This window comes from Chiroxiphia lanceolata, chromosome 13 (assembly GCF_009829145.1).
Source record: "Chiroxiphia lanceolata isolate bChiLan1 chromosome 13, bChiLan1.pri, whole genome shotgun sequence".
NCBI lineage: Eukaryota > Metazoa > Chordata > Aves > Passeriformes > Pipridae > Chiroxiphia > Chiroxiphia lanceolata.
The window spans coordinates 19,688,497-19,708,989 of record NC_045649.1 but is presented as its reverse complement, the minus strand read 5'-3'; the positions used below and the strand labels follow the sequence as shown (position 1 = coordinate 19,708,989).

Sequence of the window (20,493 nt, the reverse complement as noted above, 5' to 3'; positions counted from 1 at the left end):
CCGGCACCTCCCGGCAGCGCCCCGGCACCGCCCCGGTCCCCAGCGCCGTCCCGCGGGTGCGGTGCCGGTGTCGCCCCGCGCAGCCCGGGCCGTGCCGCCGCCATGGCGCGTCTGGAGCTGGACCGCGCCTTCGCCCGCTCCCCGCGGGGCGCGCTGAAGATCGCCCGTGTGGTACGGCCGGGGAGGGGCCGGGATCCCGGGGGGTGCCCTCGGTACGGCCGGGGAGGGGCCGGGATCCCAGGAGTACCCTCGGTACGGCCGGGGAGGGGCCGGGGTCGCCGAGGGGCCGCGGGGTCCCGGCCCGGCACAGGGCTGACCGCCGTCCCCTCCCGTCCCGCAGCTCCTGGCGCTGGCCACCTTCCTCTGCTTCGTGGCCTCGAATGCCCACGAGGCCTACGCGGCGCTGGCCGGGCTGGAGATGGGCATCACCCTCTTGTTCCTCCTGCTCTACCTGCTCAAGCTCGACGCAAAGATGCGGTGGCTGTTCTGGCCGCTGGCTGTGAGTACCGAGGGGACCTGTGTGCCCCAGCTGTGAGATGTGCCCTGGCTGTGAGTGCCGGTGAGCAGGCTGTGAGTACCAATGGGCTCTGAGTACCAGTGCCCTGGCTGTGAGTACCCATGTGCTGTGAGTGCTGCTGTGCCCTGCCTGTGGGTGCTGATGTGCCCTGGCTGTGAGTACTGCTGTGCCCCGGCTGTGGGTGCTGATGTGCAGGATGTGAGCCCTGATGTGCTGTGGGTGCTGGTGCCCTGGCTGTGAGCACTGGCTGGCCTGGATCTGAAGGGCTCACCTGTCAGAAGGGTCATTGTCAGTCAGCTCAGTGACTGTTTCTATCCAGTTAAAGCAAGCCCAGTGTTCCATGGATGCTGAAGCAGGTTTTCCTCCCCGAGTGTTCTGTTCCCTCAGTTCCTGGATAGCTGGATAGATCTGGTGACAGCCCCTCCCTAACGGGCACTGATCCCTTCCCTGTGTAACCCTGTGCTCTGCATCCTGCACATCACAAATTAGACATACACTTTCACTCAAACATTAATGAGTTCTCTTACCTCTCTTTTGCACATCTATTTCCTGCAGTCTGACAAGTGTAGCCAAGTTGCATAAATTTGACTGAAAAAAAAAAAAAAAAAGAAAAAGAAAAAGGGAAAATGAGGAAGTTTTATCCCAAACGCTACTTTTACCACCAAACCACTGGGTGTCAGTGTCGATCTCGTTCGGATATTGCTGTAACTTATTTCCATAGCAAACCAGCCGTTTTTACGGTGTTGGGAGCTATCCACGTTCTTCTCCAGGTGTGTTCAGAATAAATATTTTGCTTCCACTGGCTGTTTCAGGATATTTTCAACTCGGTGATTGCAGCGTTGTTCCTCCTCGTTGTGTGCTTGTTTGCAGTAATAGTCAAGAGCAACAAGGGGACATTGGCTGGAGGAGTAAGTAGGAACATTGTTAATGAATTTCAGTTCTTAAAGTGCACGTGATTTGAACCTCTTGGTACAGTTACATCATGGTGGGACCACGAAAACAACTGTCTTGGAAGAACACACTCAGCAGTCACAAACTAAAGTGAATACACATTCAGTGTATCTTACTAAGAATAATCCTAAAATCACTAGTAATTTAAAAATATTACAAGACTTAGGAGTTACTACAGAGAAGTACCAACACTGAACACTCCTAGAGTTTAACTAATTTGCGTAACTTGGATTTACTTCCACAGGTTGAAGTCCTAGGTGGGAGAATCCGTAGCTCTTTTAGGACCATCCAGTTTGGTTACACTGTTTAGGAGGAAATGCCTAACTAGTTGAAAGAGTTGAAACTTTTTAGCAGACATGCTGGTACCTCCCTCCTGACATGTACATTATTTTTGCTGACACAGACTGAGGAATTACGTCAGTTGAAAAGGGGTTTTGCTCATACTATGATTGTAAGACTTTTGTGTTCTTAAGATCAAACCAGTTTAATAGTTTAAGCAACTGGTATTTTTAATTCAAATGGAAACTAATGTAATTAACAAACAAGAAGGAGGGAAAGTCTTTTTTAAAGTCTCCAGAAGTACAAGAGGAGCTGAAATGTGAAAAGCAACCAAAAGAAACCTAAAACCTGCCACAGGGGTTTTTCAAAATCTGATTAGGAGACAGTAAGATGGGAAGCTGATGTCTTCACTGGCAACAACATCCTAAGCAAAAAGGAGACTTTCTGGTCAAGTGACTGGCTGTGCTAGAATAGAATTTATATTCTTGGTTGGAAAGTTAATAGAAATTAAAGGTGGGAGCAGCAGACTAAGCAGGTAGCTGGGAAAACAAGTTTGGACAGAACATATGACATCTTCAATTCTGGGAGAAACAGAATTGCTCCACAGTCTGTACTCCTGGGGCACAAACTGCCTTGAGCTGGGCTCTCCCTAGCATTATTCCCTCTGATCAGATAATTTAGTGCTTGCATAAAAAACCTTGGTGTGCATGTGGGATGAGGCTGAAGGGTGGGAGCTGAGCAAATTAACTCAGCAAGGCCATTCTGCAAACACATTTTTCCAGATGCCTGCCTGAGGTTGTCTATTTTTTTAAATACATTTTCTTCAATTTGGGATATGTTTTCCATTCAAAGCTTCAGAGGAGAGCAGTACTTTTTTTTCCTGCTAGGCTTGTTTCTATAAATTTTGACTTTTCTCCCTGACTTCTGTCCGGGCCAGTTCCAGTAATTAAGCCATCCTTACAGGGACAGGAGGCCTTTCATTTAGGATAAAAGCATTGTCTGGCATAATGCAGCATTAGCTTAGCTTTCAAGGAGAGCACCACACCAACTCCAAGGCTTCACACAAACATCAAACACAGCAGGGTGTAGACGGCTTTGTGAGAGGCTGATGGGATGTAAATATGGGTGTTATTTAATTTATCAGCTCTCTCAAATCACACACGTTTCAAAGGCAGAACCAAGTTAGGAAGATGTGTTTACTGTTGCTTTGAGGAACAGTAGCTTAGTCTGTACAGCAAAAGACAGAGACTGTTAGGGGGAACTAATATTATGGTTATTTTTGTAGGTGTTGGGTCTTATATTGCTTGTTCTCTGCGTTGTCGACACGGTTCTTCTTTGCAAGAAGATTAGCCTTGCTAGACCAAGAGGAAGGAATGCTCCTGCCAGATAAGATTGCCGTGTTAGTAAAAGGATTTCTGCGCTGATGATTGTTTCACCACTCTCTTTTAAAGAATTTGTGTTTTCACGTGTTCACCTTAGAATTTCCTGTGCATTGATGTATGTTTTTACAAGTATTGTTTATACGATTTTCAGACTTCCAAATGTAGTTTCAGTGGTGCAGTTAAAGCTTCACAGAAAATGGTCCTGTTTTTCTAAACTTAATTACATTTTTACCTGTATGAAAATGAATTTCATGGTTGTCTTCTTTCTGTAATAAAAAGAAAATATAAATGACCTTAAGTGCATTATTTAATATTATTTATTTAATATTATTTATTTACTAAGTGTACTTAAAGGTGTCATGTACCGGTAAACATCCTTAGAATGGAATTTTTTCCACCCTCGTGTTGCCTCATTCCCTAGCTCATTCTCGTGGCCGCTGGCTGGCTGCTGCCATGGGAATTCTTGTTAGAGCGTCGGCCGAGGCATTTCGATCCTTGGAATTCCAGGCTTTACTGTGGGGTTGGACTCGATGGCTTCCAGCAGCCCCTTCCAACCCGAACCGCTCCGTGATTCTGTGGTTTATCTGTTCAGAATGGCATGGAAAAGAGCCTCACAGCCTCCCTGGCAGGACAGCGCTGCAGCGGAGAGAGCAGCTGGAATCACAGCGGTACGATCAGTGTCTCGGCACCGGCCGGGCGGCGCCTGCGGGGCCGGGGGCGGGCGCCGGGGCCGCCCCCCACATCTGGGGATGCTGAAACTTTTTTCACGTTTCCGCAGTGTCACGATTTCCGCTTCCCTCCTTCAGAGGAAAAAAAAAGGGGAAAAAAAAAGTCCCGGCCAAGCCCCCACCTCGAGCCCAGCCCAGCTGAGCCTCAGCCCCAGCCCAGCCCAGCCCAGCCCAGCCATGGAGGAGCCCGAGCCCGCGGGGGCCCCGCAGCCCGGGCTGCGCTCGCTGCTGCCGCCGCGGGAGTTCCTGGGCTCCCGCAAAGGGCAGCTGCTCCTCGCGGAGTCGGTAAGGCCGGGGGCGAGGGGATCGCGGGGAGAGACCCCTGAAAGCACCGGGTCCCGCCGACGGGGCGGCGCGGACCGAGCGGGGGCCGATGGACCGACCCTCCCCGGGCCCGCTGCGAGCGGGGGGACACGGGGGGACACGAACCGAGGGGGAGACAACCGGGGGGAAAACAACCGAGGAGAACGAGGGGAGAACAACCGAGGGGGAAGCGGGGGGGAAACAACCCAGGGGGAAAAGGGGGGACAAGAACCTCGAGGGAAACGAGCGCACTGCCTTACCGGGGTGGGGGAACTGCAGGGCTGAAAGCGTAATTGATTGAGTTAAAGAAACCAAAAGTCTTGTCACGTTAAGCTTCCAGTGCTTCAAGTGTGTTCCCTTATCAGGAACCCGGTTTCGGTGACAAAGGGCTTTGATTTCGTTTTAGCCTGTTTGCAGTGTGACTCCAGTGACCGATTCAGCCCCATTTGTGTTATCTCCTGGTGCCAAGGGACACACGGGTTACCAGAGAGCCTGTTCGAAGTGTGTCAGGAAAGGCCTTACCCATTAACGTGTGACATGTGCCATTATGTAGGGCATCAGGATACGCAGCTTTTGTGCCGAGCCCTCCAGAGCTGTGTTTGTCCCTGGCTCACAGAGGGATGCGCTTGCTCACTGCTGATGGCTGGGAAGTGCCCAGCGGGAAAGGCCCTGGGAGTGCTGGTGACAGGGCTGGACATGAGCCAGGTGTGCCCAGGGGGGCAAGGAGGCCAATGGCCCCGGGCTGTGCCAGCAATAGTGTGCCCACAGCCCCAGGGCAGTGCCCGTCCCTGTGCTGTCCCTGCTGAGGGACCTCGAGGGCTGTGCCCAGTTCTGAGCCCTCAACAGGAGAGACCCGGAGGGGCTGGAGCGTGTGCAGGGAAGGGAAGGGAGCTGGGAAGGGGCTGGAGCAGCAGGAGAGGCTGAGGGAGCTGGGGGGGCTCAGCCTGGAGAAAAGGAGGCTCAGGGGGGACCTTCTGGCTCTGCAACCCCCTGACAGGAGGGGGGAGCCGGGGGGGGGTCGGGCTCTGCTCCCAGGGAACAAGGGACAGGAGGAGAGGGAACGGCCTCCAGCTGTGCCAGGGGAGGGTCAGGTTGGACATCAGGAGGAATTTCTCCCTGGAAAGGGTGGTCAGGCCTTGGCAGGGGCTGCCCAGGGAGGTTTGGAGTTCCCATCCCTGGACGTGTCCCAGGAAGGCCTGGCCATGGCAGAGTGCTCTGGGCTGGGGGACAAGGTGGGCATTGGGCACAGGGGGGACTCCATGGTCTTGGACATCTTCTCCAGCCTTAATGATTCTGTGATCCTTACTGGGAAAGTGCCAAATAATGAGCAAATAATGATCATTAGAAACAAGCATGGCCTGGCAATGGAAACAGTGCTCCCCCAGAAATACACCAGGGTTTGTTTTCCTTTAGGTACAGGTTCTGAGGTCAGGGCTGGTGGTAATTATAGGCCTTTGGGTTTCAGTGTGACACTTTCTGGAATTTTATTTGTAAAGGCTTAAAGCCTGGCAGCTGAAACAGTACCCACATGATAGGGAAAGAGATCACTTACCCCAAGGGAAGTGGGTATTTCACAATAAAATTTAACTTTTGAGTAGAAACCTAGTTGATTGAAATCAGACCTTCAACATAATTTTTGTCAGAAATAATGATAAATTTAAACACTAAGTTTTGTATGATTTTACCTAGAGCTTGGGCAGTCCAAAAGAGTAGTCAAGTCTGTGGAGTGCTGTTTACATGTGCAAGGTGACTCTGGGTATTCACTGTGTGAGCTCAGGGAAGGAAACAAGGACATTCAAGCAAGAGAAAGGGAAGGAAGAGGCAGAACTCTCCATGGCCAGCTGGGGGGGACCAGCCCTAAGAGTGTGAGGCTGCGGGCACTGCCCTGTGGCAGAGAGCACAGGGAGATGTGAGGCTGGCTTTGAGAGGAAAAGGCTTTCATTCAGGAGGTGAGGATGGCTTCTGTGGTAGGGAAAACTTGGGCTGAGCAGCAGCAGGCCATGAGCTGTATCAGCTCCACTAAAAAAATTCCAACATAGTTTACAAAAACATACATTTAGAAGATACCAAAACCCAACTAACTTGGCTCTCCTGGCACATATTTTTGTTACATACTATAACCTATACTGGAATTTCCTTTACAAGCTTACAGCCAGTTAAGGATGGCTTTCAGACAGACTGGCTTTTAGAATCTCTGAATGATGACATATTTGAGGAATACTGTTTTGGTCATGGGATCAGACTCACCCTTTTGTTGTCATAGAGAAGTGCTGATTATGCCTCCTTGGAGTAATAAAAACTGCTCTGTCTTGACAAAACAGGGATTTATCCTCTGTAAGGCCACTCAGGGTTTCCCAAGGGTTTGGCTGGCTGAAAGCAGCTCTGAAAGCCCATCTGCTGAAACCTCTGTGTGCTGTTGCAGGCCAGCCCATGTGCTTAGGACGTGGTTTCCTGGCAGAGGGGAGGCAGCAGTAGTTTCTCTCCAGTTGTCTAAGCCTTGCCAGAAGAAACCCTTGAGGACAACACAGGCCCCAGAATAAATGCAGTCTGTATACAATTAGAGAAGTGCAGTGCCAAATAATTGAAGACAAGTCCAAGTTCAATCTCTCACAGTTTAAATCTGTGTTTCATCTTTAGCTTTGTATTTCAGGTCTTGAATGTTTCATTTTCCCTCTTTGACACAGTGCTGATGCGGGATGGGGTTCTGCAAAGACCTTTGTAAATAATATTCATGGGATATATAGTGTCTTTTGTTCAGAAACAAAGTGAGTCCTCATTACTGTTACCAAATGTCACATTATTATTCAGCAGCTGGGCCTGTTCACCAGAAATGCACTTTATTTCTTGGCTTTCCAGCCGTGCAAGCAGCAGCTCTGCTGCGGGTGGATCGATGGAAGCTGCTGCTCCCCTGCAGGAAACACCAAGTCAGGTTTGCAGCCTTCAAAAACCACCAGAACCTGCACAGTGCATTGCCACCAAAGCCCAGCAGTGACTCTGGGCAAACCCTGACTGAGCAGAGGGTTTCACTTCTCCTCTGTGGGCTGTGACAGTGATCACGAGTGGGCTCAGTGCTCCCGTGGCCCCAGCACCACGCTGGGGGAGCCAGTGAAAGCCTTGCTTTGACCAGCAAAGGGGCTGGCAGGTGACCAGTTCAGCTGTCCCTGGCTGCCCCAGACTCTGCAGATTGAGACAAGTGCCACATTCCCTTCCCTTGCAGAGCTGGAGGCTGCAGGGCCCGGCAGTGCGTGTCCCAGGGCAGCTGCACCGGGAGCTCCACACTGCCTGCCAGGACTGCTTTGTTCAGGTGGCAGGAAACTGCTACAGCCACTTTTTAAATAACATTCACACATTTCCACATGGAGGATGGATCTTTACCATGTTCAGGTGTAATTTTCACATTGGTCTGTAAACTGCTCTGTGGCTATCAGGTCTGGCTATCTTGGTGTTTCCCCAGAACAAGTCAGGCTGGAGATGGAGCTGATTACTGCTAAAAGTGTAACTGTAATCTCAAATTTTATTCAGATAAGGAAGTTATCCTCCCCCCCCCACCTGCTCCTTTTTCTTTTGATCTTCACAGAATCTCACAATGGGTGGGGTTGGAAGGGACCTCTGGGGAACATCTAGTCCACCCCCTGTTAACCTGCCTTATTAATTTTTTATTCCATCTGGGATATCTACAGAGCCAGAAAGAAGCAGCAACATCAAGTACATGAATAAGCTTTGTTTTTTCCTGATCCTGTTTATTTTCACTGCCTTGCTCCTCTTTCTAATCACCATTCTTCATCTCCCAATATATTTTTTTTTCTCCTCCATGCCATTATTTCTTCCATATATTTTAACACTCTTCTTGAGCTACTTATTTTTCCTAAATACTCAAGCTGCTCTCTCAAAGGTCAGCATCTCATCCATGCTCTTTCTACCCTTCAGTGCAGTTTTCAGTTCCCTCTGTCCTGTGTTGGAACCATTTAACAGCCACTCTCATACCTGCCACCAGAGCTTGTCCAGGCAAGATCCCCATGTCTGCATTCAGCTGCTCACCCCTGCTGCTTCAGTCCTGCTTTTGTGTTTGTCCTGGTGACTAAATTGGCATCTCCTTAGTCTCCTCAAGCCAGTATGCAGTGGCACTACACTTTATTTTTCTATAAAAATGCAGTGTGAATATGTAAAGGTGTGCCACCTTTGTGGTGACATAAAGGATGTAGAAATCATTGTGCCTGTTTCTCTCTTTTCCCGTCTTTCTTCAGTCTTTTCAGTCTTCTCTGAACTGACCTTCAGAACTCAAACTTCCAGCTGCTTGGTGTAAAGTCTCCTTTGAAGAAGACTCCTGCACCTTTTTCAGGGTCTGTAGGCAGGAGGCCACCCCTGCAGATAATTCTGGGGACCAGGAACTTCACCTGCACAAGTACAATGGAGAAATAATTGAATGGCAGAGCTCACCAAGTGATGTACTTTGTCCCTCTGCCAAAAAATAACAACAAAATGCACTCTTGTTCAAAAGATATCACCACTAGCCACTTTGAGAACTTTGAGCAAAGCTGTTCTTTTCTGTGGAGGGGAGATGAGGAGCAGCCTGCAGTGGTTCAGCTGCATCCCAATATCTGCCTGTACCCATGGGAGGCACTGGGGCTGTTCCCTTCACAGAGGAGACAAACACCTTCTGAGCTGCCATGACCTCAGATTCCAGCAGTCCCCCCTCCCTTAAGGGACACACTGCTCTCTAACCAGTGTAACTCATTTTTTAGACCTTAAATTGCAAGCTGATTATACAATGAAGTATAACTTTGTAATGCCTGGCCAGTTTAAGAAGCTCAGCAACACAATATTAAGTAATAATTACATGGGACAAAATTACTTTCTGAAACACAATGCCAAAGGAGTTCCTTTAAAATGTACTATGTAATAGTTCTCTTTTTTATTTTGTGGGAAGGGGAATGTACATAAAAAGTGCTCAATGAAAAGTCAGGCTTCTTTTAGCCAGGATCTTTTTTTACTTTTACCACTGCCAAGCTATGAAAGGATCCTGTCCTGCTCTTTGCTGCATTTAGAGCTTTCTGCATCCAGATATTCCTCCACAGTAAAGCTGGCAACAGTCACACCAACCTCTCATCAGCAGCACGGGAACAACTCAGACTCTGAGCTGCTGTCAGTGCTGAGGATGTAACCCCAGTGGGGGGAAGAAAAACACCCTGTGTAAATACAAATGGATAGAACTCATAAAACACTATTAACTTTTAGTTTCTCCCAGAAACTGCAGTGCTTTCTGAAAGTGCTAGAAATGAACTTGCAGCTGCATGAGCCTCACAAACTTCCTCTCTTAGCTGCCTGTTTTTTAGCATAGACACAGAGTATTAGAAAAACAACAAGGTCCCTTTGCTTGACCTTTCTCTGAAATCACCCTTAAACACACAGCTGCGGGAAAAGAGGTGCAGAACAAGTGTGAACATTTCACAGTCTTCAGAGGGGTCAGGTTGTATTCTGAAGGTTGCTTTTGAGTTTTAAAGCAACTTTCACATTGACAGATGTTTGTCTCAAAGACTTGAAGTCTGGAAAAGTAAGTAGGTGGGTGTCATTATTTCTGGATACACACTGGCACTTCAGTGTGTGTATTGTGGGAGGAGAGGTATATTTTTTAAATTTCCAACTTTTAAGGTAACATCAAATGCTTGAATTAGTGGCAGTGCAATTAAATGGTCACACAAGGTAACAAGATAACTACTCAGTTTTATAATTCAGAAAAGACAGTAGTAGATGATAGCCAGTATTGCTCCAGGAGTCCATGCACTCCACATGTCAGAAGGGCAAATGAGCTCTACACAAAAAGAAATGAGAAACCATCAAAACCCTACAATTTGTGGGCTCTTGTATTACATAGGGCTGTCACCAAGCTACTGAGTAGGTTTGGCACTGAAATCCATGTCAGGGCTGCAAAGAGAGACAAGAAAGAACCATCCCTGTAGCCATCACCTGGCAGAGCCCTTGGGCACCTCCTTCCCTTTGTTTCTCTTGCTCTTTCTTTGCCTCTCTCCCCTTCCTGCACCTTCTACCCTTCCCCCAAGGAAGGCTGTAGCATCTAAAAACACCACCCTTCAAACCTTTATCCTCAAAATCTGGTCCACTATCTTATAGATGGGTTTTTCACATAAAATCCTCCTTGGGCCTCCTCAGTCCCTGAGTGCCCCCAAAATGAGGACTGATGCTTAACTGGAGAGCAGTTATGACTTCAGGTCAGAGTCTTTCCCCTTTACTAATAGAATCAATAATCTGTTGCAATCAAGGGACTTCTTGTGAATCCAGGGTGCCTTTTTTTACTGTGCCTTGATGTGCACCTCCCCTGCACAACGGGAAGGGGAGTCAGGAGGGGAGAATGGGATGGGCTGGACATCCCCCTCTCTGGGGATGGTGGGAATACAGAAACTGTCCTTCAGGGCTGAGGAACAGGCAGCAGGACACTGCTGTGACCTACCAGTGATGGAGGGGTTTGTTTGAACAAGTAACTGCCTGGTAACCAGATTTTAAAATGAACAATATTTCCCCAGCTTCTCTGAATCAGACCAAACCAGAAAGTTGAAATGACTGATCTTTCTGTGTCTTCAGCAGCTTACCTGGCACAGAGGCAGGAATCCCACTGGCACACAGCACACTGGAGCAGGAGCTCCTTGGCTTTTTCTTGCCACAAAAGAAGCTTCTGTTTGCACCCTGAGCTGTGTTACAGCAGGACTTGGGCTCCTGTTTCAACCCACGTCCGGGTGAGGGGGAGACAGTGGGAACCTTGACTTGCACAAATTCCCATAAAGCTGATAATAAAAGAGCTCAAAGGCTCTGCCTTTCACCTCCCCACTTTCTGACAGGAACACTCTTTTCTCTGTACAAAGGCAGGCAGAGCACAGGACTTAGTGTATCAAACAGAACTGAGATCAAAGGGATCTCAACTGTGCACCATCAACTTACATATCTCAGATTTGCCTCTCTGCCTCCCCTTGCTGCTGCAGTGTGATGGATTATTTAACACTGCATTTAATCCTTTCATAAGAGATTACCAGGTTTAGTTCAGGTCTAACGTTCTGCCATTGAAAGGACATTGGTAGGTGGGACCTATCCTGAACATCTCCTCCCTGCTGCTGTTCCTCCCCATCACACACTTCCCTTCAGCCACAAAAGGGAGATATTTTTTCAACACCAGAACAAGAAAAAATGTCCTGTATACATGCTGATTTCTTTTTAATCCAAGAACACATTAAACCATGCCTAAATTATGTTCCACAAATGCAGGTGAAGCAGATTCACAAAGTCCAGTCTTTGTTCTTGGGGAAGGGGGGGGAAGAGAGCAGGTGTGATAGGAAGGAGGAAGAAATCCTCTCTCCTCTTAGTAGTTTTCAAGCTCTGTTATATCCACTTCTCTTCAAAGACCATTCACCACTCTCCACTCACTGACAGAAAATACCAACTGAGGATGAGATACAGTGAATGAGTTCCCTCTGCTGTAGGAAAACTAGAAAAACCTGCCAAGAGGCTGTGTAAGCAATAACCAAAAAATAATAGGATAAACAGCAACAAATAGGGTAAATATGAAGAGGTAAGAGGCCTATACTGCACCAGATCAGCTTCTTAGTGAAACAAGAACAATGCATAGGCGGTTTAAGATAAATATAGTCTCTTACTAAAAATGGCACATCCTCTCTAACTTCACCACCCACTCCTAATGGATCAAAACAATATTCTCCAGCTCTCAGCAGCCTGGTGAAGAACTGACTGCTTTCCCCAAAAAACAGGCTTAGAATAAAGGCTTCTTAATTAATTACATTAAAAAATTATTTCAGTGGGATTGAACTGCTTAGTTACCCCCTAAACTTAAACAGGCTCTTTTGGTACATGTATTTGAGTGTTGGCTGACCTCTCCTAGGCGTAATTATTAATTAATAATTATTTATAGGAGCCTTATCAGTCAAGTATAATAATGATTTTTTTTTCTGAGGTCCAGATGAACACAAGCAAAGAAATCCATTGAGGTGAAATTAGGCAAATACATTGACTGGCTTTGCAGGAAGCCACACCTGCCTTCAGATGTGCCATCTGGGAGAAAATAATACATTTATTTTCAGTCTTGTATAAGTGGGAAGGTCAGTGTCACAATTTAGAATTTAGAAGTTCAAAAAATCCTTCTGATGGGATGCTCAGACAGTACCCAAAGCATCTCTGAGCACTGGGAAGGCAGGGATTTGTCTCCATGAGGGAAGAGCACCCCAGGTGCAAACTGGCACATAATACACAAAATGTGTAATTCAGTATCCTGTTTTTGTTACTTTAAGCTGATTTGATGACAACAGCAACCAGTTTCCCTGCAAGGCAGTAAAACAGCAGGGCTGGAGCCTCTTCCTGCAGGTGACCAACTCCCAGTACATCATTTGAGATGTTCTGAAGTTTCTCCCTGGTTCCCTCCCCTCCCACCTTCACCAACAGCAGCTCAAAGTCCAGAAGTGTAGGACAGCACCTGGTACTACCTTTCTTTAGCCATTTTCCCATTGTGACACTTTCTGTCTTGAACTATAAACTGTATTCCAAAGGTATTTTAATTGAAAGGGAAAACAAATGCCATTTTTATTATTTCGTAGAGTTAGGAAACATCATGGAGATAAATTTATGGGAGTTATCTATCCTAATACTATCTAAAACAGCTTTCTACACTGGAAAACTAGAACCAGAGACTTCCAGACACCACAGAACAATTAATTCTTGGCTCTTTTCTATCCATCATCAGCAGACTTTTTTCTTTCCACTCTAAGGAGATTATAAATGCTGAGTTACTTTGGGCTGTCTGAGCAATGATTTGAGTTTCAAATGAGACCTGTCATAGCTGAAAGCTTAAAGCTCTGCTTGCTTGGCAGAGCCTCACTCTCTTTTCAGAATTATGTTGTCAGAACTGTTTACAATCCAGAGCAAATCACTGACTCAGAGAGGTGCAGATCCACCCAGCACTCCGGAAAACCAATTTCACATGCCTGGAAATAAACACCATTACTTGAGATTCATTCCATGCTGAACAAGAAAATTCATTTGGCCCAATATAAACAAAAAAAAAACCAAAACAACAACAGTAACAACAAAAAAAAACACTAAGAAGCAAAGCAATGCCTTCAGCAGCAGCACTGACAGAGACACACAGGGAAAACAACCCTTCCGAGCTGCTCAGCCACCCACAGCTCTGCTGTTCCAGGCCAATAATGACGAGTTTTCCCTCTACTCCAGGTGCTGTCATTTATCATCTTTATCTGCTATATTGCATCTCTAGCAGCTTCTTTCATGATGGCCCCACTCCTAGAGTTTCTGCTGGCACTGTTTCTTTTTTATGCCTACGCCTCCAAGCTTAATGAGAAGTTTAAAGGACTCTACTGGCCTTTGACGGTAAGTGGAATGTGCAGCACAAACCCCCAGACTGAACTGGGCAGGGTTGCAGGAGGAGAAGGGACTGCACAGGAGTTTAGGGTCACTGTTAACAAGTTCACCCCCTTATTAGAAACTTGTCTGTGTTGCCTCTCGTACAGCAGGTCCCCCAGCACTCTTTGAACCGTGCTGTACTGTACACCATAGCTTGTTCTGGTGCTGGCACAAAGCTTGGCTTTACCAAAGCACAGAATTTATGCCTGATTCCAGGCATGTGGCTTAGGGCTGGATCTTCAGAGGCAGCATCAGCCTAAGTCAGTCTGACCACTGCTGGGAGCTCCTCACCATTGCCACCCTCACCAGCAGGGACACAGCTGTTAGTGAGGGACAGACTTTACTGGGATGGTTTTAAATTCTCAGCAAGTGCTGCAGAGGGGCAGAGTCATACCACAAACACAGCTGCTTCTGGAAAGGGGCAGCCCTGCAGCTCCTGCCCATTCCTGCCCACACAGGAGCCCCGTGCTGGGGCTGCAGGCGATCCTGACCACTGGATGTCCCTGCTGCCTCAGACACTGCACAGGGAGCAACTGTCTAGCAGTACAAATACTGCCAAAAACCCTGCTAATCTAATCAATCTGGAGTCTCTCTTGGTACCAGCAATAGTTCATCACAGTGAGATCTGAACTAGAACTCTCAGTGCATAAAAACGACGTGAGCAAGGCCCTGGTGGGTAAAGTGGCATCAGTGGCTTTGACACTGCACAGTTTTCACTTGGTAGTCTCAGTTCCATCATTTTCTCATTTTCTACACCCATCTGATTCCAGAACTAAGACAAAAAAGGCACTTGTATGTTTATTGTGGCCATTACCTTAATATACTGCAGCCACAGAATGTAGATAATTGACCCTGTCCTGACTTCAGAAGAGTCAATTTGCTTGTAGGATTTGTGTTCTGAGACATCATCCCTCTGTTCTGAAAGGGCAGAAGAGCTAATTGTGAACAGAGCTCAAGTGCAGCTCCCACGATTTGCACATCCCTGGGAATCACAGCTCTATTTAACACCCACTTCAGAGACATCCCTGCTGGTGTCCCAGGGTATGGCCCTGCCCTGCAGAGCCACAGCAGCATCTATCCCAGTGATCACAACAGGCACTTGGGCAGGCTGCTGGAATCACAACAACATGCTGAGCATAAACCATTTCAATAAACAAAGTGGTTAATTCCTGACTGAGGAGTTCCTACAGACAGAGATCATCATATAGCCCTATATCCATGTAGGGACAAGCACCCCCCTGTTCCCACAGGAGCTGTAACCTCCTCCTGAGCCCCTGGTACCACAGGAGTTCTGCTTCAAGATGAGAGTTTCAGGCATTTCAGATGGTTCTTTCCTTGCTGTGCTCCAGGCAAACACCACAGGACAGCCCTTCCCAGCCTGAGGGGTCTGCCCCACACAAGTTAAAAGCAGGAGTCACACAGCAGCTCCAAGAGCAGAAGCTCATGCCAAGATTCCAATCATCCCTTTAGAACATTCCCCAGAGGAGCAGTTCCTGCAGCACAGGGCTGTGCTCACACAGCAGCCTCAGGGTGGTCACTGCTGCAGGAACAGAGGGTTTGAGGGGTCATTTCCCAAACCATTTGCAGAGGGGTTTGCATGCTGGAGCTCCATGACTAATCTGGGAATGCACCACTGCTTCTTTCACAGGATTTCTTGCGCTGTGTCACTGCTGCCATTATTTACTTTGCCATTTCCATTGCTGCTGTCTCCAAGTACAGTGATGGAGCATCTAAAGCAGCAGGGGTGAGTAGACATGAGCTTTCCACTCAAGTATTTTGGTGAACTGCCTGTAGATATAGTTCAGAAACAGTTCAATTTTGACCCCATTGCAAGTAACAGAAGTTTCTGCAATTAACTGAGAATTCCTTTGCCCAAAGCAAAGAGGAAATGGTCAGTTATTCAGAAAAATATGTTTTGAATCAATAGTTTTTTCATTCTGACAGTGCTGCTCAGTGTTAACTGTGCTCCTTAGGGAAGGCACCTGTTCTGCCTTTTGATTTCCCCAGATGTACAGGGAAGAGAAACTCTGTTCCTGCAAAAAGTATCAAGATCCTTGAACGGAGGGAATAATATTAATGATTAAAAAAAGGAATCGAACCTGTAACTCCTAAGGCCAGTCTAAATTAAGTCATTTCAACCTCGTGCCTTTACCTCTCAATTTTACTTGGGATGAGTTGAAACAAGAACAGTGTCATTTTACCCTCCAGTACAAGGGCTGCCCAGGAGAGAGCCTTTGCCATCAGCATTTTGTGTTCAGAAATACAATCCAGCCTTTGCATCTGAAACCTGACTCTAGGCATCAATAATGGATGCAACATAAATAAAATCTGCATCATAATTTTTAAAGATAGGGAAGAACAATACCCAGTAGTGCTGACCAGGAGCCCTTACCAAACCATCCCCAGTCACACACAGTTCCAACACAGAGCTTGTTTTAATCTTTGTCCCTCAATTTAGAGGTGGAGGAGTACAAGTGCATTTACCCCAGAGTGAAACCCAGCCTGTTCTTGGCACTGCTGCTGCTCTGGCAGGGCTCTGAAGGGGGAACTCCAGAATCATTTTAATCTCAGTCTAGTTCACTCAGCAATAGACAGGTCTCCTTGCAAACCAGTAAGAAATTATTTCCAGAGAAATCAAGGTGATTTCTTGGTGGCACAGAGATGCCCTGGGATGGTGGAGGTGCAGGTTTTGTTCTCTGCAACTCCCAGCAGAGCTGATGCTCAGAACATGCCCAGAGGGGCCTGGGGAAGGGCTAAGGACACATCTGATGACTTCTCAGGCTCCCAAATTAGCTGTAATTTAGCTGAGGCCAATGGGTCACAAGCCATTTCCCTTCCCTGTCTTCTTGGAAAGGCACAGACCAAAACCACCAAGCTCAAGCTTTGAGTTTTTCTTGTGTTGGCTCAGCTCATTTTGGTTTGTCATTGATGGACGTGGCCTGTTGTTAAAGGAGTGTTCTTTTGCCCCTGTAGGTGTTTGGGTTTGTGGCCACCATCGTGTTTGCCATTGATTTCTACATCACCTTCAATGACCTGGTCAGCTTCCTCAAGCAGGGCAGCTCCGATCCCCCCGAGGGGCACAAGTCAGAAGGTGGGTAAAATTCCCTGGTTTGTCACACGAGCAGGTAATGTGAGATTTTCTTCTCCATTTCACCTTTGTAGAGGAGCAAGAGCACTTAGTTTCTATTCCTGGCTGCCTTGGTTTTGTATGCCACAACTGTGCTCAGTTATGAAGCTGCTCAGTCCTTGAATACAACAACTGGAATTTCAGGGACTTACAAAGATAAGGAGCAAGCCAGGAATGTGAAGTTTCTCGGAGTTTCACGACATCTAAATTTGAAAGGCCCTAAATCCAGTTATAGAAATTATCAGACTTTCTTCCCCCATCAAAATGTCTTACTGTAAAAACAAGCAAACATCTGCCTTTTTTCCTTGGTAACTTAATAATTAACATCCATTTGTCCACAGTCTTTTATGTCCAATAGTGCTCTTCTCTTTATCATCTCCTTATCATGATTGCCTGTTATGACCAGCTTTGACCATCTGTGGGCAAATGGCCTTGAAATCCCAGGGCCAAACAGCATAAAATCAACAAGATTATTATGAATTTGTTTTTTCTGTCTACTTCAGACAGATCCACTTAGACAAAGATAAAAAGAGGGACCCACTGTTGGGCATTCAAATCCAATTCAGGTCAAGTCAGGCCAGAGGTAGCAGTTTTACAGTACCCAGCAGCCCAAACTGGGCATTCCACTGACACTGCTCATTCCACTGACACAGAGGAAAAAGACTGTTCCATGCTTTAAAAAAAAAAAAAAAAAGAAATCCCCAAAACAACAACCCACACAAAACCAAAACCCACAAACATCCTCAAAAACAAAAACCCAAGATGTGTATAGAATCCTAGAAGGTGTACAGTTGCTCTAGCAGTCTTTTCTAGGGATTTTAGTAGACTGTTACATGTTTTGCAAGCTTTAGGCCAAAAAGAGAGACCAAAAAAGAAGAATTAAATGGAACAGATCACAGGAAATAGACTGTTAAGACTAAAAACTGAACTGACCTCAGAAGATGATCAAGTGACAAGGGCACAAAATTAGGGTACAGATTAGATTTAATTTCCCTGGAGATGGAGGCAGGAATACATAAACCCACATAAACCCACAGCTGTGCAGCCAGGCAGCTTTGGGGGGATGGTGTGACTGTGCAAGGAGGGCTCTGCCCTGACTGTTCCCCAGCACCAAGCTGGGGCTGAGGCCAGCAGGATGTATCTCTGCAGCCTGTTGGGATCCCCACCATGCCAGAGCTGCTGCTCTGAGGCTTTGCTGGCAGAGCAGGACCCACACACGGCTCTGGAGGCAGGAGGGGCAGCACAGGCTCCTCCCGTGTCACACCGACAGCAGCAGCACTGCCCCCCCCCCCCTCCGAGCCAGCCCCTGCACTGGGGGCTCCAGTGCCCCTCAGCAGCATCTCCCAGCTCCTCTGAAGCCCCCTCAGTGTTCCATCCTGTCAGCAGGAATGTCACAGGAGTGTCACTCCCCCAGCCCTTCCTTTGGAGCAGCTCCTGCCAGGAGCAGCAGTGTCTCTCCCAGCCAGAGCTGCAGCAGGTGGGGGGTTCCAGCTCTCATCTCACTCTCATTCCTTGTTTTACCCCTCAGATGAGAACTCTGACTCTGACTCAGACTGAAGAACCAAACACCAACCAAGCGTGAAGGGAAGATGATCAAGCACTTTCCTCTGCTGAATGCACTGCCAAGTGAAATATCTCCCTTATTGCAGCCTCCGGATCCTCTTTCCACCTCACTGTTCGTGGAATCACCAAGGCATGGACAGGGCAGTGATGTGGAAAAGGAGACTATTCCCAAAGCCATTAGAGACTCTGTCAGAACTAGAGATTCTGCAGTAGCTCAGCCTTTCACAGAAGAGTGTGTCCAAACACAGCTCAGTTCTCCTTTGCCCCTCCTTCCTCAGCCCTACAATGTCCTGAGTAAATGGGAGCAGCATTTTAAACATGTAATCAGAGCTTTTAACCTGCTTTCTTACTTCCAAATCCTTAACACTTACAGCTCTTGTACTTCTTGACGTGCCAAAGAAGAGAGGTTTGAATGCCTCTATTTGTATTTTTCTTTTTAACTAACAGTATTTCTTTCTCTGAAGTCTGAGTATTCCACTCAGAAGCACTGAAGGCCTGGATAACTTGGTTTCAGTACATTTATATCTGCTGCCTATCTGTGACCAGAAGTGACAACTGGAAATCTGCAGCAAGAGCAAACCTCAGTCTGACTGCTGCAGGCAGCTGGCTCATCAAACATTCACAATCACTCTTTTTAAGCTGCTTGGGTGGAGTCACATCCCATCTGCTGCCGTTTCACCAATGACAGAAGGCAGGACAGGGGAGCCAGCCTCTTCCCAGCCCCTTTCCTGCTGGCTGTGTTTGCACAGCCAGGGAAGGCAGCCTTGCCAACCCACCAGGATCTGCCCAGTGGAGCCTGCAGGTGTCTGTGCACAGGACACCACAGGACAGCACTGCCTGCTCCGTGCTGGGGGCTGCTGCTCCCCCGACACCAGCACTGCACTTGGGCCATGGCTTTGCAAAACAGGGAACTGGTTCTGCCACACTTGGGAAACCTGAGCCCCAGGAGGGCAGGGCATCCCCCTTCTGTGAGAAGGCAAAGAAACCAAGCCCCAAACTACAGAAAGTCTGCAATGAGTTCATTTTCCCAGACCCCTTTCCTCAGTGGGAAGTGGGGGGGTTGGATTGGGCTTTTTCCTCTGGAAGGTCAGGATTTATTGTGGTGCTGTAATCCAGGGAAAAAGCCTTCTGAATTCACAAAGTATTTTCACAAGTAGCACAGCTTACCTTGAAATGTTTGTATCCACCTACAGACACATGGTGCTTGGGAAGAGCATGGCATCTCCTTACAGATGGCAGCAGACAGCTCTGTGTCAAAGAAATCTGTATATATTTTTAAAAAATTAATATAGTACCAGAACAGGTGGCCTTTACAAAAACTAAAATGAGAGCAGGTGGTACTAACGGAGTAAATGAAAAGCAGGGATCAAACAATGACGGCAGATTTCCTCTGGAATAAAATCACCACTTGGATTCCAGTTCCCTGGCAGCAGCTGGCTGCTGCCAGCAGCACACGGGACCTCACAGGGAGCAGGGGCTTGGGAAGGTGCTGGTCAAATTGGAGTTGTCCTCAGGCAGCTCCTCCATCTCCTGTTTCCTGACCACTGAGAATAAAAGCAAAACAAGTGGTTAATTCTAAATGTGACAAATCACCTCTACTTTTATAAGAAAGACATCTCTGGACCTTTTCCTGTATGAAATCCTGTGTTTCTTTCTCTTGTTGTCATATTTTACTGGCACACACTGTGACATCAGGGGACCTGGGCTCGTTTTTATACTCATTTTGTATTTCTCTTTTTTTTTAATTAAAACAAAATGTACTGCATGTCACATCTGGAAACTAGTACATGGTTAATATTTAGAAACCACCCTGGATTAAACCTCTTTTCATAGAATTGTTGAGTGTCTTTACTTATTTTAAGATCTGATTTTACTGCCTTGCCTCTGCCCAGCAGAGGGATCAGTGATTTAAGGAACTCCATCACTGTGTGCTGGGGAGGTGGCAGAGCACAGGGGGACCAACCCCTGCTGCTCCCACAGCTCCTGAGGACAAACATCATCTTTGGGGCATAACCATGAAAGAATTGAACCAAGAATTAGTTTCCACATATTGAGACCTTGGGGATACAGAGCTCTCACCTGGCAACTAATAACTGTAAAACCAGTCCCCTTGGGTTCACCCTTCACACTCGCTATAACCCAAAATATACTGAGGTTTTCTGGTCATTTTTTCACCTTGGATTACTCCTAAAGTCAACAGAGGCAGCAAAC

General features: G+C 47.2%; 2 protein-coding genes across 2 annotated transcripts; both read left to right on the top strand.

Moving 5' to 3' along the window:
• The first annotated feature begins 40 nt into the window (after positions 1-40).
• Positions 41-3,412, top strand: LOC116793359 (chemokine-like factor). The gene is made up of 4 exons (XM_032701160.1): positions 41-171; positions 341-499; positions 1,330-1,425; positions 3,033-3,412. The coding sequence occupies exons 1-4, from the start codon at positions 103-105 to the stop codon at positions 3,135-3,137; spliced, it is 429 nt and encodes a 142-aa protein (XP_032557051.1). The 5' UTR covers positions 41-102; the 3' UTR covers positions 3,138-3,412.
• A 609-nt stretch (positions 3,413-4,021) lies between these two features.
• CMTM3 (CKLF like MARVEL transmembrane domain containing 3) lies at positions 4,022-20,117 on the top strand. The gene is made up of 5 exons (XM_032701555.1): positions 4,022-4,142; positions 13,404-13,559; positions 15,241-15,336; positions 16,566-16,683; positions 18,248-20,117. Exons 1-5 carry the CDS (start codon positions 4,035-4,037, stop codon positions 18,274-18,276), a joined length of 507 nt encoding a protein of 168 aa, XP_032557446.1. The 5' UTR covers positions 4,022-4,034; the 3' UTR covers positions 18,277-20,117.
• Positions 20,118-20,493: the final 376 nt, after the last annotated feature.

Bases quoted from the DNA above. Each gene is read 5' to 3' on its own strand.
- LOC116793359 (XM_032701160.1), top strand. From the start codon at position 103: ATGGCGCGTCTGGAGCTGGACCGCGCCTTCGCCCGCTCCCCGCGGGGC. The intron at 500-1,329 runs GTGAGTACCGAG...TGGCTGTTTCAG, and splicing joins GGCTGTTCTGGCCGCTGGCT to GATATTTTCAACTCGGTGAT. The intron at 1,426-3,032 runs GTAAGTAGGAAC...TTATTTTTGTAG, and splicing joins AGGGGACATTGGCTGGAGGA to GTGTTGGGTCTTATATTGCT.
- CMTM3 (XM_032701555.1), top strand. From the start codon at position 4,035: ATGGAGGAGCCCGAGCCCGCGGGGGCCCCGCAGCCCGGGCTGCGCTCG. The intron at 15,337-16,565 runs GTGAGTAGACAT...TTGCCCCTGTAG, and splicing joins GAGCATCTAAAGCAGCAGGG to GTGTTTGGGTTTGTGGCCAC. The intron at 16,684-18,247 runs GTGGGTAAAATT...TTTACCCCTCAG, and splicing joins CGAGGGGCACAAGTCAGAAG to ATGAGAACTCTGACTCTGAC.